Genomic DNA, 16,521 nt, shown 5'->3' with positions numbered 1-16,521 from the left:
CATGCGTCAGGAGGGTGAAGAGCAGCGGACTGAGCACGCAGCCTTGGGGGACCCCGTGCTCAGCGTGATGCTGGCGGAGATTTTGTCGCCAACACGTACCACCTGTGGCCTCTGACAGAGGAAGTCCAGTAGCTAGTTGCAGAGGTAGGTACTGAGACCCAGCGTGTCAAGTTTGCTGATGAGGTGTTGTGGCACAATGGTGTTGAGGGCAGAACTGAAGTCCACAAACAGCAATCTCACATACGAGTCCCTTCTCTCCAGGTGGGTGAGGGCCGAGTGGAGGGCAGAGCAGATGGCATCCTCAGAGGACCGTTTGGCTCGGTACGCAAACTGGAAGGGGTCAATGGTGGGGGGGAGAACGGATCGGATGTGGTCCATGACAAGCCGCTCAAAGCACTTCATGATGATGGGCGTAAGTGCCACGGGGCGGTAGTCATTGAAGCACGACGGAGCAGGTTTCTTCGGCACAGGTACGATGGTGGCAGCTTTGAAACACGAAGGGACGATGGCCTGCTGCAGGGAAGTGTTAAAGATGTCCGTGAAGACACCCGTCAGCTCACCAGCGCAGTCCTTCAGCGCTCGACCCGGGATGTTGTCAGGGGCCGCCGCCTTACGGATGTTGATGGCGGCAAGCGCCCTCCTCAGGCTGTCGGCGGAGAGGCACAGGGGCAGCTCGTGTGACGGGGGAGTGGCCTTCAGCGGGCAAGTGCTGTTCTGAGCGTCGAAGCGAGCAAAGAAGCGGTTAAGGTCATTGAGCAGACGGACGTCGCCTTCACAGCTCTGTGGCGCGGGTTTGTAATCCGTGATGGTCTGCGCCCTGGTTAGGACTCCCTGCGCCCGGGTTGAAAAAAATCGAGCTTTTTCGATTCTTCATTTTCATGCCGTTTTTTTCTTTCGGTCTTGCGCGAATGTGCCTGCGCTATTCTATGTGCGCGATGTTATCCATTCACTGTTTGCCTCTCGGACCCGGATGTTGTTTTAGCGATCAGCGAACGGCGTGGGTGATGTTAGATTTTTTTTCCTGTGGGCGCACGCCCCTACTGGAAAAATTCCTGGCTACGCCACTGTCACAAAGATATGTTGTAACTTGTAACAAATGCTATAAAACAATCCAGGGCTTTTTTAGCAATAACTGGATACTTGTTCATTTGTTGACACCAAAACATTGAGAGCGTTGTTCTTCTGAAGAGTTGCTGTTGAACCTGGCTGTGCTGAATTTCAATGATTTTGTCGATGAATTCATCATTGACATCTGCTGTTTCAACAGCAAACGTGAACGGCTGTCTCACCCATGCTGGATATGACTCTATTGTAGGGAAATATCCGTCGAGAGACTTTGCAAGCTCATCTAAGTGCGTGGCAATTGTTTGCTTCAATTCCGTGGATACAGAACTATCTCCGATTCCAGACACATCTTCAATCTTACTTGCACAGCCGTCCAGAAGCAGGAAGTTTGCTAAGTTATTGTTCTCTGTTCGTCGTTTCCATAACGGTAGCTTTTTTTAAGTCTTCAGGTGTTCTTCCGCTTCCACGATATTGACTCCACCACCCTTCATCTGCTGATTGAGATGACTGAGAGCTGTGAATATATCAGCCATGTACGCTAAAATGAGAATGAACTCAGGATTTTTGAAGCAATCTGCATGGCAGTGTTGGTGCTCTTGCAAAAACAGGGCTAATTCCACACGCATGGCAAAAACATGATTCAGCACCTGTCCCCGGGATAACCACCGAATATTAGAATGGAACAGAAGTACCTCGAATTCAGAGCCCTTTTCTTTACACAGCTCACTGAAGATGCGGTGCCTCAGAGCACTTTTTCACACATAGTTCACACATTCCACCACAGTTTTTAATACTTCTGCCATTTTTGGAGGTAAGGTTTTTGTTGCCAACGCATGCCTGTGCAGAATACAATGCGTCACAATGATGTGTGGTGCGTCGGCCTTTACTCGCGCACCAAAACCAGACTTTCTTCTCAGCAGGACTGCAGCTCCGTACCGTACAAACTGCAGAAACCATATCTCATGAAAGATTGTTGTCTCTGAAGAAGTCATCCACAAGCTTCTTCACATTGGCTCCCTTCGTTGTTGTTGTAAGAGGCTTGCAAAATAAAAACTCTAAGCTGGTTTAAATCAGAAACATCTGTGGTTTCGTCGAGTTGAAGGCTGAATTTTGCCGGGCTTGAAATCAGATCCGCGACTTCTTGAGCCAAGATGTCTTTAAAGTTAAGTTAAAGTCCCAATGATCGTCACACTTACATCTAGGTGTGGTGAAATTTGTCCTCTGCATTTAACCCATCCCCATGTGATTTTAATCCATCCCCTGGGGGAGAGGGGAGCAGTGAGCAGCAGCGGTGCCGCGCTCGGGAACCATTTGGTGATCTAACCACCCAATTCCAACCCTTAATGCTGAGTGCCAAGCAGGGAGGCAATGGGTCCTATTTTTATAGTTTTTGGTATGACCCGGCCGGGGTTTGAATCCACAACCTTCCAGTCTCAGGGCGGACACTCTACCACTTTTCCACTGAGCTTTGCTCACGTCTTCTATTCTGTCACTGACGGTGTCATTTGAAAGGGGAAGTTGGGATAAATTTGGCCGCATTTCCGAGAATCAGATTCGCCATCTTTAATGCAGCTGGTTTCACAAGTGTTTCACCAATGGTGTGTGGCTTGCCCTGCTTTGTGATCAGGTAAGCAACTTCGTACGATGCTGTCAGGATCGGTTTGTTAACAGGTACAAATCCAAGAGCAGGCAGAGTGGCCCTTTCATCGAATCTTCAGCCTGAATTCAGCAAGTGTTGTGTTCTTGTATTCCCCGTCTCCATGCAGCTTCAAGAAGTGTTCCTTTAGTTTTGCCGGTGCAAGACTAGAGTTGCTCAACTGGGCAACATACTTACATATTTGTCCGACCACTTTCTTCTTTTGCCCGACATAGTTAGTATGGATAAAATATTAAAGAAATCACACGACGTACGACAACAACAGTCACACGTTGACTACTGAGTACGCACTAAATTCCCTGCAGCGCTGATTGGCCAAGCAGTGTAGCATGATCATCTGCAGCCGGTGATGGCCAAGCGGGTCGTGTGTGTCATCACAAATTTACACAATAATTCAAGTGTGTCCGGACCTCCGTGGCGGGGGCTCTGCCGAACCCCTGAGATTAACTCACCAAACCCCTGGGGTTCGATCGAACCCAGGTTAAGAACCACTGCTCTATAATGATTGTATATTATTCATTTAATCATTCCTTCATCTTCCAAACTACTCATCTTCAAGAGGGTCGCAAAGTTTTGGAAAATGGGATGAAGATAGACCAGGGGTGGGCAAACATTTTGAGTGGCGGTCCGAATTGGGTTCTAAATTTTGACCGGAGGGCCAAACCAGGAGCAGATGGATGTAGTGTTTGTGTGATGTAATAGAAATGACATATAAAGGTCATTGCATAAAAGGTTTGTAATTTTAGTAGGTAGTAAAGCATGGATATTCAAAAAAGCTTTATGAAAACAAATGCATTTATTAACAGCATTAAGACAATATTTCACCAAAAACCTTCTATCAGTGATTCTCATTAAATACGACACTGTTATTATGAATAATAGTTTCCATCACTGTAGCGCTTTATGAAATATGTTCATCTAATGAGGCGAAAAAACATCAAACGTTCTGACCAAATACATTATCTTGAATAATCAGTGAAAGAATACATCTAAATAAAGTAATAAAGAAATTTCTTTTTCTTTTCCTCGGGCCACTCATTTTAAGGGAAGGATTCCAGGAGGTTTGTGGGTGGCATTAGCGTAAAACTACCGTTTTTTTCCGTGTATAATGCGCAAAATTTAACTAATTTATTGTCCTAAAATCTGGGGTGCGCATTATACATGGGTACAATATTTATTTATTGTTTATTTTTATTTCTTTTTTTTTTTTTAAGAAAGTCATGGTACAACAAAACCAACAACAGGACTGACCGACAAAGTCGTGGAACAAAAAGACAGGGTGACATTACCAAAGACAGGAACAGAAACCAAACAGACATCATGACAGTAACACATGCAATGATCCGACGGTAAGCGAGGGGCAGACAGGACTTAAATACAAAACACGTTACATCAATTGAGGTGACACAGGAAGAGAGGGGCGACGCGAACAGAAACTATGGCAACCTAGACACATAGCAAAACTGGGGACGAGACATGACAAATCTCCCCCGAAATAAAACTTGAAATCACCTTTCTTCTTGTTTGTTGTCAATCGCGCATCGCATTTAGCCATCCTGCCCAACACACTTACTCAGTAAAATTCATAATTGACGACACATCGTTTGATGCGATGGTGCAATCCTTGATGGTGTGTTATTGTCAAATATTGTTTGTTTTTTAATCTCCATCGCGGACCGGACGTCATATGGAGGCCGCCATTACAGATGCGCAGAACGGATGCGCAAGACACGTCAGCTATATAAAGAGCGAGAGTTGTTTTCTTCCTATTAGTTTCAATTCACAGTTTAATTAGCAGTTTCAATCAGCAAATAACAAAATGCGTATTACAGGTAATATTTTATTTCACAACACTTTGCCTTGTTCCTTTCGTCTCTGCTGTTCACTTCAAACACGCTCCATACGAACACAATGCTCTGGTATCAGACAAGGCTTGCTCGATCACCTGCTCGTTTGCTGTCTGTCACAATGTACCCTACACAAATCCGAAATTTGTTGCGGCTCCGAGTCACGACGAGGGGCAAGTTTTGGTTTCCAAGGGTGTTTTTATTCCTCTTAAACGTCTCTCCCATACACGCCTTTTTCACGTCCGCACGCCGTTTTCACATGTGCGCACGGATCGCGGTGGTGCCTTTACGGGCACTCGGAGAAATCAACGCCAACAAAAAAAATACATCCAGCCTATTTAAGACCATACCAAAGACTATAAAAATGGGACCCTTTCCCTCCCTGGGTGTGTGACGATCATTGGGACTTAAAAAAAAAAAAAAAAGAAAAATTAATATATATATATATATTTTTAAATTTAAAAAAATTGGGTGCGTGTTATACATGGGTACTAGGGGTGTAAATCGCGGGTTTTGTCACGATACGATATAATATCGATATAAAGAACTACGATACGATATTTGCCGATATCTTAAAGCCTGCTGCGATTCATCCACGATATATCGCGATATAGTGCTCTACGATCGATATTTCTTTTTTAAATAAAAAATATAGAACAATATCCTTATTTATAACAATTCATACGCAAAATCAACAAGGTACTGCAAACTCTTTATTTAGGAAATTACAAGAGTATTGTAGTATACAAATTGCTTACTTTAACACTGAACTTTGATGTCGTGTTTTTTCTTTAAATGAGCGGCGATATTTGTGCTCCCTGAATATTTGATCACCGCATGGCAGGATTTACAAACTGCACGTGTCTTGTCCGTTGAGCCATCTTTTCTTTGGAATCCAAAGTGCTTCCAAACGAATGACTTGAAGCCTAAAGGGGAGCAAATTTCCTCGTCTTTTTGGACACTAGCCATAGCACCAGCCCAGGAGCCGCGTACTAGTTGTCGCCTCCCCTTTCACGTGCGTGCTCTGCTCACAACACAACAACGCCGGGCGCACTGCTCCCGGAAAGAGGAAGCAAGCAACAATGAACTGGATTTCAAAATAAAGTCGCGTCTAATGTCCGAGGTCAAACACGGCGATATAAATCGATGTTTACCTTTAGCATCGATGCCAATAAATCGTAGAGCATTATATCGATTAATCGATGTGTATCGATGTATCGTTACACCCCTAATGGGTACAGGCTTTTTTCCAGCATCAACATGCCATTTTTAGGGTGCGCATTATACATGGGGGGGCATTATACACGGAAAAAAACGGTATATCTGAAAGCTCAGTGCACGAATTACGAGAATGCTGACGTCACAGCCCACACTCGAAATTCGGCAATGATGGAAATAGAGCGCGAAGTGCGCTGGGTCTGGACTACTTAGTACGTATACGCACTTGAGTGTGCACCGAGCTTTCTGACACAGCTTCCGGGAGTAAATGCGCGGGCGGGCACTTCGCCATCTATTGGGGAAACATAGTGATTGCAGGGAAAATGACCAAAAAAAAGTTTAATAATACAATTTATTCAGGTTTGTTGGGCCGGATTAAACGGCCCCGTGGGCTGGATGTGGCCGTAGTTTGCCCATAGCTGAGCTAGACTATCCTAAGAAAACCCATGCACGGGGAGAATATGTAAATATTATAATATAATATTTCATGTGAACCAAAAGAAATTGATTATTTTTGGATGAAAACATCAAATTAACTGTTTGTGTTTATTGTTTTATTTTTTTAATCACGGGTATCTATTGCATCTACTGTGGATCTATTATTTTGTTTTGTTTGTAGTTTTTGTTGTGTCCGATGTTGATATTGTATATGTATTTATTTATGCATTTAATTATTAATTCACATTATTTTTCAGGTTTTCTAAGTTATGTTTTGTTTGTTATGTAATAACTGCATATCTGTTCATTAACCTCCCTTGTGTGCCCACTCTTGGGTGTAGATACTGCTGGCAACTGAATTTCCCTTGGGGATTCAATAAAGAATCTCAGTCGCTCGCTCTCTCGCTCTCTCTGATTGCCTCAAAAGGTCATTGGGCGTTTAATAAAACTCGGAGCTTCAGCTCAGTGTGCATCAGAGGGGCCTGGATGAGCAGTTGCTCATTTGCAGGATACAAGACCTCTCAAAAAAACTATAGCCTTCAGCTGCAGTTGTAGATTTTTATGGTTCAATTGTTTGTTTTATGTTTTATTACAATTGATGCAGTGTACTGTGTTGTTTCCTATCCAGATGTACATGCCGAGAAATAAAATCTGAGTTTCATTTAAGATCAATCTAGTATTGATACTAAATTTACATTCTGTGTATTTTTGGTTCACTTACAGAGTGGCGGTATCTATTTGTATGCAAATCAGAGGGGTTGTGACGGAGACAGACTGTATTATGATGGTTGTGCCATGGTGGTTGTCAATGGGGACATTGTGGCGCATGGAGCACAGTTTTCTTTAACTGAGGTGGTAAGTCTGGAAATTAAGAGTTAATAGTATTTATTGAAGTGTGATTTGATAACAATTCTTAACTTGTTTCTTTATGCTCACATTCACTGTGATTGATAGAAGAAGCTGGAGTCTATTGAGAAACCCAGAAATAGAAACCCAGAATAAATCCACAACCATTTTACTAATGGTGTTAAACATTGTTCCACTGTGGTATCATGTCTACTGAACAAAACTGTTTCATGATTGCATAACTAAAAGTCATTCATCCATTGAATATCGACGGCAGACTACTCGAATGTAGCCGGATAATGAGCTGACAGAGGTCTTGCAGACAAACCTGGTGTGTCATTACCGATTTTGAGTTGGTCTTGACGTATCGCAGGCAGTGTAGTGTGACATAATCCACAATTCTATGATAGCGTCTGGAATGGCTCATGACCACTACGACGGAAGTCAGGCATGTCAGAATGACTGTTTGTCTTGCCGCATAGTATAACATAACCTACGTCGTCCTTCAAGTGGTTATTGGGCATTGACCAATAGGAATACAGTGAGCTCTTATTGTGACATAATCCACGATTCGACGCTAGCCTCTGGAATTGCTCACGACCATTACCACAAAATCCTGGCATGTCAGAATTTCGTCTTGCTGCAGTGTGACATAACCTACGTACGTCATCCTTCGAGGGGTTCTTGGGCTTTAACCAATAAGAATACAGTGAGCTTTTACTTATGACAAGAGATTGGGTATGGTGCACACACACAAAAAAAATGGCATAATTAAGAATGGACGGTACCTCAGCTGATCTTTAGCAGGCCATGATATAGAGCAGTGGTCACCAACACGGTGCCTGCGGGCACCAGGTCGCCCGTGAGGACCGCATGAGTCGTCCGCAGGACTGTTCTAAAATTAGCTTAAATAGCGGCACTTGTCAGTGAGCTGGATCTATTTATTATACAGTCAAACCTTGGTTTTTGAACATCCTGGTTCTCGAACAAATCGGAATTCAAACTAAAAATTTGAGATTTTTTGCTTCGGTTGTCGAACGAAATTCGGAGGGCGAACCTCGCGAGATTAGCCGGAAGGACCCGAGAAAACCCGACCGAGCGGCCCGGATGCCGACTGACACCGTTCGTTATTGTATTTTCGTTACTTTGAGGATTGTATTAACCCTTAATCATGCCTCCAAAGAAAGCAAGTGGGAGCAGTAAAGCCATCCTAAAACACAAAGACGCTCTTAAAGCAATGCGACAGTGAGTGCCCGGCGCGCTGCGGTTGCGCGATCGGACCAAATTCTGCTCCCTGCGCACTGAAGTCCAGTTAAATTTTCGAAAGTACATCAGGACTTTAAAAATATTTTCCAAATTTTAGCGACGGCCCTGTCACAATGATGCGACCAGCGCGGTGCAGTTGCGCAGTCGGCGACGCGCTACGGTTGCGCGTTCGGCGGTGCACTGCAGTTGCGCGATCGGACAAAATTAAGTTCCCTGCGCACTTAGGTTCACTTAAATGTTGGAAAGTATATCAGGACTTTAAAAGTATTTTCTAAATTTCCGCTGGTGGACACCGGCGGTAAGGGATGCCGTCAAGCTGAAGAAGGAGTCCTATCGGGCCGTTTTCAAAGTCAAAGTCAAAGTCTGCTTTATTGTCAATCCCTTCATATGTCAAGACACACAAAGAAACCGAAATTCCGTTTCCTCTATCCCACAGTGACGAGACATACGCGATATACATACAAGTAGACAACACAAAATTAAAACAAGAAGGCACAAACAATAAATAATAAATAATAAATAAATAATATGAGTGATGAATAAATTACGAACAAATAACACAATAAATAAGAGGAGCAAAACTGAGCCAGTGTGCATACAGCAGACAGTAAGCATAGCGCAAAGTACAGGACGCTACGCAGAAAGGGGGAGAGAGTTCAGGATCCTAACAGCCTGGATTATGAAGCTGTTGGTGAGTCTGGCAGTGCGGGAGCGCAGGCTCCTGTACCTCTTCCCAGAGGGCAGAAGATCAAACAAAGAGTGAGCGGGGTGACTCACATCACTCACAATCGTGGTCGCCTTACGGGTGAGATGGGAGGTGTACATGTCTTTCAAGGAGGGGAGTGAAGCACCAATAATCTTACCAGCCGCGTTCACTATGCGCTGCAGGGGCTTCATGTTGTAGTCAGTGCAGCTACCACCCCAAACAGCAATAAAGCTGGCGAGGACGCTCTCAATGGTGCCGCGGTAAAATGTAGTCATGACGGCCGGAGGAGCGCTCGCTCGCCTGAGTTTCCGCGGGAAGTACAGGCGGCGCTGGGCCTTCTTCGCCAGTGACGCGGTGTTTTGTGGACCAGGAGAGATCCTCACTGATGTGCACCCCCAGGAACCTGGCGCTGCTCACTCTCTCCACCACAGCACCGTCGACGGTCAGCGGCAGGTGTTGGGTGTGACCCTTCCGGAAGTCAACAACAATCTCCTTGGTCTTGTCGACGTTCAACAGGAGGTTGTTGTCCCTGCACCACGTGGTCAGAAGGTCAACCTCACACCTGTAATGAGTCTTGTCTCCCTTGGTGATGAGACCCACGAGAGTCGTGTCGTCAGCAAACTTCACAATGCGGTTGTTGCTGTAGGTTGCAGTGCAGTCATGCGTCAGCAGGGTGCGTGCTCAGCGTGATGCTGGCGGAGACTTTGTCGCCAACACGTACCACCTCTGACAAAGGAAGTCCAGTAGCCAGTTGCAGACGTAGGTACTGAGGCCCAGCTTGTCGAGTTTGCAGATGAATCGTTGCGGCACAATGGTGTTGAAGGCAGAACTGAAGTCCACAAAAAGCAATCTCATATACGAGTCCCTTCTCTCCAGGTGGGTGAGGGCTGAGTGGAGGGCAGAGCAGATGGCATCCTCAGAAGACCGTTTGGCACGGTACGCAAACTGGAAGGGGTCTATGGTGGGGGGGAGAACAGATCGGATGTGCTCCATGACAAGCCGCTCAAAGCACTTCATGATTATGGGCTTAAGTGCCACGGGGTGGTAGTCATTGAAGCAGGACGGAGCAGGTTTCTTCGGCACAGGTACGATGGTGGCAGCCTTGAAACACGACGGGACGACGGCCTGCTGCAGGGAAATGTCAAAGATGTCCGTGAAGACACCCGTCAGCTCCCCAGTGCAGTCCTTCAGCGCTCGAGCTGGGATGTTGTCAGGGCCCGCCGCCTTACGGATGTTGATAGCGGCAAGCGCCCTCCTCACGCTGTCGGCAGAGAGGCACAAGGGCAGCTCTTGTGGAGGGGGAGGGGTCTTCAGTGGGCAAGTGCTGTTCTGAGCGTCGAAGCAAAGAATCGGTTAAGGTCATTGAGCAGACGGATGTCGCCTTCACAGCTCTGCGGCGCGGGCTTGTAGTCCGTGATGGTCTGAATGCCCTGGCAAAGGCTCCGTGCGTCCCTGCTGTCCTTGAAGTGGGCGGTAATTTTGCAAGAGAACGCCCTCTTCGCCTCCTTGATGCCCCGGGACAGGTCGGCCCTCGCAGTCCTCAAGCCAGCCTCATCCCCTGCTCTAAAGGCTTTGTCCCTGGCCCTCAGCAGCCTGAAGACAGCCCCTGTCAGCCATGGCTTCCGGTTAGCCCGAGTGACGATGGATATTGAGAGAGTCACATCATCAATGCACTTCCTGATGTAGGAGGAAACAGAGTTAGTATACTCCTCAATGTCTGTCCGATCGTCGCAAGTGGCAGCCCTCCGAAACATGTCCCAGTCAGTAGTGCCAAAGCAGTCACGAAGTGTATCAGAGGCACCCTCAGGCCACACCCGTACCCGCTTGCGAACCGGTCTGGATGCTCTCACCATTTGTCTGTATGTGGGCAAAAGCATAACAGTAATATGGTCAGAAAGTCCAAGATGGGGGAAGGGGGCGGCTTCAAAGGCTCCTTTATGCGAAGAGTAGACCAGGTCCAGGAAGCTGTCGCCACGTGTCAGAAAATTAACATGCTGGTGAAGCCTCGGAAAAACAGACTTCAGGTTAGCATGATTAAAATCCCCAGCGAAGATGGTGAAACCGTCAGGGTGCACTGTCTGTTGTTCACTGACAGCGTGGTACAGTTCACTAAGAGCCGCGATCCTGTCGCCTTTGATGTTGGAAGGCGGGATGTAAACCGCGACCAGCAGAATCGCGGTACATTCCCTTGGCAGGTAAAAAGGACGGCACTTAATTATCACAAACTCCGCCAGTGGCGAGCAGTGCTTGCATACCACTACAGAGTCCCGGCAACATTCGTCACGGATGTAGACGCATATCCCACCTCCTCGCATGCCCCTCTTCAGCCTCCTCGCACACCGCTTCCTACGCTTCCCAACCGGGGGAGGAATAGCAGACGAGTCCGGCGACGCATCGGGACGTAGCAGTCCGAGCTCCTTTAATGTCCCCCCATCAAAGTCCGGAACTCCACAAAACTCGCTTTCGCCGATGTCGAGCAGAACCTGCCTGCTGTACTTGTAGCACGACTCAGTACAACGAGACGAACACATAAAACTCTCGGACAAACACTCATTAAACGAACAAAACACCGTTTGGGCGGGACAGAGAGAGGTCGCTGCGTATGCACGCGCCGCCATCTTGAACATTTTGGCCTGCAGGACTCCGGAGGCAGCTGACAAGAAAAAATGTACCTCAAGATATTAAACACGGCTGAACCAAAGAAACGAAAGTGAGCACAGAAAATTTCAGACATGTTGGTTGAGTGTATATTTCTTCAGAAAAAAGGCTTCAATGGCCAGCCATTAGGTCACCCAACTCATCACAAGACATGGCTTGCAAGCCTTTTTCAGATGGCGACCTCTTAAAAGACTGCCTCGTTAAAGTCGCCAAAATAATGTTCCCAAAAAAAGTGCAGGACTTCAGAAACATCAATGCTGTTCCCAATTTAGGTGCGTTAAAGATGTATTACACAGTACCCGTGTGTTACTAACCATTTATGCACAAGTAAACATGCAACAATTATCAATAATGCACATCATTTCTGTCACGAGCCTGTTTTTACCCACAACATGAGATCATTACTGCAGCTGGATGGCCAGATTTACATACCCAGCGCAGCTAAAACTCACCAGAAGAATTTACTAAAATTGTACACACTTGGACTCCGCCAAGGCTGCCCTTTGTCACGGATTCTGTTCATAACTTTTATGGACAGAATTTCTAGGCGCAGCCGAGGCATTGAGGGTGTCCGGTTTGGGGACCTCAGCATTGCATCTCTGCTTTTTGCAGACGATGCGGTGCTATTGGCTTCTCCAGCTCTCACTGGAGTGATTCGCAGCCGAGTGCGAAGTGGTCGGGATGAGGGTCAGCACCTCCAAATCTGAGTCCATGCTCCTCGGTCGGAAAAGCGTGGAATGCCCTCTCCGGATCGGGGATGAGATCCTGCCTCAAGTGGAGGAGTTCAAGTATCTTGGGGTTCTGTTCACGAGCGAGGGTAGGGTGGAGCGTGAGGTCGACAGGCGGATCGGATCGGAGCAGCTGTAATGCGGACTCTGTACCGGTCCGTCATGGTGAAGAGAGAGCTGAGCCAAAACGCAAAGCTCTCAATTTACCGGTCGATCTACGCTCCTACCCTCACCGATGGTCACGAGCTATGGGTTGTGACCGAAAGAATGAGATCCCGGATACAAGCCGCCGAAATGAGTTTTCTCCGTAGGGTGTCCGGGCTCTCCCTTAGAGATAGGGTGGGAAGCTCGGTCATCCGGGAGAGACTCGGAGTAGAACCGCTGCTCCTCCACGTTGAGAGGGGCCAGATAAGGTGGCTCGTGCAGGTGGGGAGGTGTTCAGGGCATGTCCCACCGGTAGGAGACCCTGTGGATGACGCAGGATGCGCTGGAGAGACTATGTCTCGGGATCCCCTGGGATAAACTGGACGAAGTTGCTGCGGAGAGGGAAGTCTGGGAGTCCCTCCTAAAGCTGCTGCCCCCTCGACCCGATCGTGGATAAGCGGAGGAAGATGGATGGATGGATGTACGCACTTCTGTTATTAAGTCCAGATCAGTATGTTAATGTTGCTAACCGTTTCAAACGAACGTTAATCGGTGTGATGCTAAGCGTAATACTGTATTATCTTTAGGGCACACTTAAAAACATATGATTTATTCATAAAATCACAGTGCGCGTTATAATGCAGAGCGCCTTATATATGGATCAATTGATGAGTTTGTTGATCCATACTGGTTATACACAGCACTCTGCCAAAATTTTTCAGTATGTTTCAGTACGACCAGTAAATTACAAGGTCGTGTTGCTTTCAGCATTATGGCAACCATGGTCAGGGGCGTCACTGAAAATAGGCTACAACTGGCATTTAAAAAAAAAAAAAAAAACATTTTTCTATAGGTTAGAATTCATCCCATTGCTTAATTAACATACTACAGGTAAGCCTGTCGGGAGGCAATCACAGTGAACCAGACCCTTCACCACAGCTTTTTGGCTGCACATACATCAACCCGGCACCAAACCTAACAAGCTGATTAACGCATTACGCATAAACACACGCACTCGCTTTTTTCTTTTAAACTAAAGAAAGTTTATGACCATCAAAAATGAGTGGGGTTGCTGGACCAAGTAAGAAGCCAAACCATATCACTTTCATCGCATCGCTTGATTGACATACAGGTAAACCTGTTGGGAGGCAATCACAGTGAACCGCATCCGCCCCCTCACGGCAGCACGTTTGGCTGTGCATACACAAACCCGGCACCAAACCGAATAAGCTAATCAACGCATTACGCATCAATGCATGCACTCGCTTTTTTCTTTTAATTTAAAGAAAGTTTATCCCATCAAAAATGAGTGACGTTGCTGGACCAAGTAAGAAGCCAAACCTTATCAGTTTCGTCCCTTTACTTAATTGACATACAGGTAAGCCTGTCGGGAGGCAATCACATGCGCAATAGACAGTGACCACACACCCTCACCGCAGCTTTTTGGCTGCACATACACAAACCCAGCACCAAAGCTAAGAAGCTAATCAACACATCAACACGCCCACTCGCTTTTTTCTTTTAAACTAAAGTTTATGACCATCAAAAATGAGTGGGCTTGCTGGACCAAGTATGAAGCCAAACCGTATCACTTTCATACGGAATGGTAGTTGGACTTTTTCTTAACCTCATTGACTGGGTTGACATTCCCTTTAGCACAGCACCATCGAGTGGATGCATAACGCAACCCTAGTCAACCCCAGTTTGATGCAATAGCATCTATTCAATGGGCCTTTTAATCCGGTGTGCTCTATATATGAAAAAATGTCTAAAATAAGAAATTCAATGAAGGTGCGCCTCATAATCCAGTGTGCCTTATAGTGCAGAAAATACTGTACCTTAAATAACTAAATAAAAAGTTTACCAGTCCAAGTTAACCCTTTTTTGTTTTATCATTGTACTGTAAATCTTATGTCCACGAAGAAATCTGAAGCTGCTGTTCTGAGAATGAGCTACCGAAGCGTTTTTTGAATAAATCAACAAAGATCCATTTATGGAAAGCTGTGACGATTGCACTGCTGTCTTTATTTATATTCAACAATATATTTCACCGGGCGGCTTGGTGGCGCACTGGTTAGCACGTCTGCCTCACAGTTAGGAGGGTGCCGGTTTGATTCCACCTCCAACCCTCCCTGTGTGGCGTTTGCATGTTCTCCCCGTGCCCGTGTGGGTATTTTCCGGGCACCTCCAGTGTCCTCCGACATCCCAAAAACATGCTTGGTAGGCCGAATGAGCGCTCCAAATTGCCCCTAGGTGTGAGTACGAGTGCGGATGGTTGTTCGTGTCTGTGTGCCCTGCGATCGGATGGTAACCGGTTCAGGGTGTCCCCCGCCTACTGCCCGATGACCGCTGGGACAAGCGGTATAGAAAATGGATGGATGGCACCACTTTTACCGTTTTTTTCCGTGTATAGTGCGCGAAATTTAACTAATTTATTGTCCTAAAATCTGGGGTGCGCATTATACATGGGTACAAAAATTGATCACCTGCTCGTTTGCTGTCTGTCACAATATACCCTACACAAATCCGAAACATTTGTTTGTTTTTTTAAATTTTTCTTTTTTTTTTTAAGAAAGTCATGGTACAACAAAACCAACAACAGGACTGACCGACAAAGACGTGGAACAAAAAGACTGGGTGACATTACCAAAGACAGGAACAGAAACCAAACAGACATCATGACAGTAACACATGCAATGATCCGACGGTGAGCGAGGGGCAGACAGGACTTAAATACAAAACACGTTACATCGATTGAGGTGACACAGGAAGAGAGGGGCGACGCGAGCAGAAACTATGGCAACCTAGACACATAGCAAAACTGGGGACGAGACATGACAAATCTCCCTCGAAATCAAACTTGAAATCACCTTTCTTCTTGTTTGTTGTCAATCGCGCATCGCATTCAGCCATCCTGCCCAACACACTTAGTCAGTAAAATTCATAATTGACGACACATCGTTTGATGCGATGGTGCAATAATCCTTGATGGTGTGCTATTGTCAAATATTGTTTGTTTTTTAATCTCCATAGCGGACCGGACGTCATACGGAGGCAGTATGACTGCGCATGCGCACTATGGATCCGATGCGCAGAACGGATGCGCAAGACACGTCAGCTATATAAAGAGCGAGAGTTGTTTTCTTCCTATTAGTTCCAATTCACAGTTTAATTAGCAGTTTCAATCAGCAAATAACAAAATGCGTATTACAGGTAATATTTTATTTCACAACACTTTGCCTTGTTCCTTTCGTCTCTGCTGTTCACTTCAAACACGCTCCATGCGACCGCAATGCTCTCGTATCAGACGCTTGCTCGATCACCTGCTCGTTTGCTGTCTGTCACAATGTACCCTACACAAATCCGAAACATTTGTTGCGGCTCCGAGTCACGACGAGGGGCAAGTTTTGGTTTCCAAGGGTGTTTTTATTCCTCTTCAACGTCTCTCCCATACAGAGCCGCCTTTCTCACGTCCGCACGCCTTTTTCAAATGTGCGCACTGAGCGCGGTGGTGCGTTTACGGGCAGTCGGAGAAATCAACGCCAACAAAAAAATATATAATTTTTTTTTTTTTTTTAAATTGGGTGCGTATTATACATGGGTACAGGCTTTTTTCCAGCATCAACATGCCTTTTTTAGGGTGCGTATTATACATGGGGGCGCATTATACACGGAAAAAAACGGTAATTGATTTTCTGAACTTTAATACACTAATGTCTAGCCTAGATACCTAATTTCTAGTAAGTGGCCCACCCCATCCTCTATGTGTATGTACGTATGTACGTATGTATGTATGTATGTATGTATGTATGTATGTATGTATGTATGTATGTATGTATGTATGTATGTATGTATGTATGTATGTATGTATGTATGTATGTATGTATGTATGTATGTATGTATGTATGTATGTATGTATGTATGTATGTATGTATGTATGTATGTATG

General features: G+C 45.9%; 1 protein-coding gene across 5 annotated transcripts in view; it reads left to right on the top strand.

Moving 5' to 3' along the window:
- nadsyn1 (NAD synthetase 1) overlaps positions 1–16,521 on the top strand; it is a 164,586-nt gene that overhangs the window by 81,197 nt on the left and 66,868 nt on the right. For 4 of the 5 annotated variants that reach the window (XM_061277341.1, XM_061277340.1, XM_061277339.1 and 1 more), the window contains one exon: positions 6,949–7,080. The exons of the other annotated variant lie outside the window; for it this stretch is intronic. In XM_061277341.1, the coding sequence (XP_061133325.1) occupies positions 6,949–7,080 (132 nt within the window). The remainder of the gene's footprint in view (positions 1–6,948; positions 7,081–16,521) is intronic. 5 annotated transcript variants of the gene reach the window in all.

Source organism: Syngnathus typhle, linkage group LG4, assembly GCF_033458585.1.
Source record: "Syngnathus typhle isolate RoL2023-S1 ecotype Sweden linkage group LG4, RoL_Styp_1.0, whole genome shotgun sequence".
Lineage (NCBI taxonomy): Eukaryota > Metazoa > Chordata > Actinopteri > Syngnathiformes > Syngnathidae > Syngnathus > Syngnathus typhle.
Note: the sequence above shows the minus strand (reverse complement) of the source record. Positions and strands in the feature narration are given on the sequence as shown.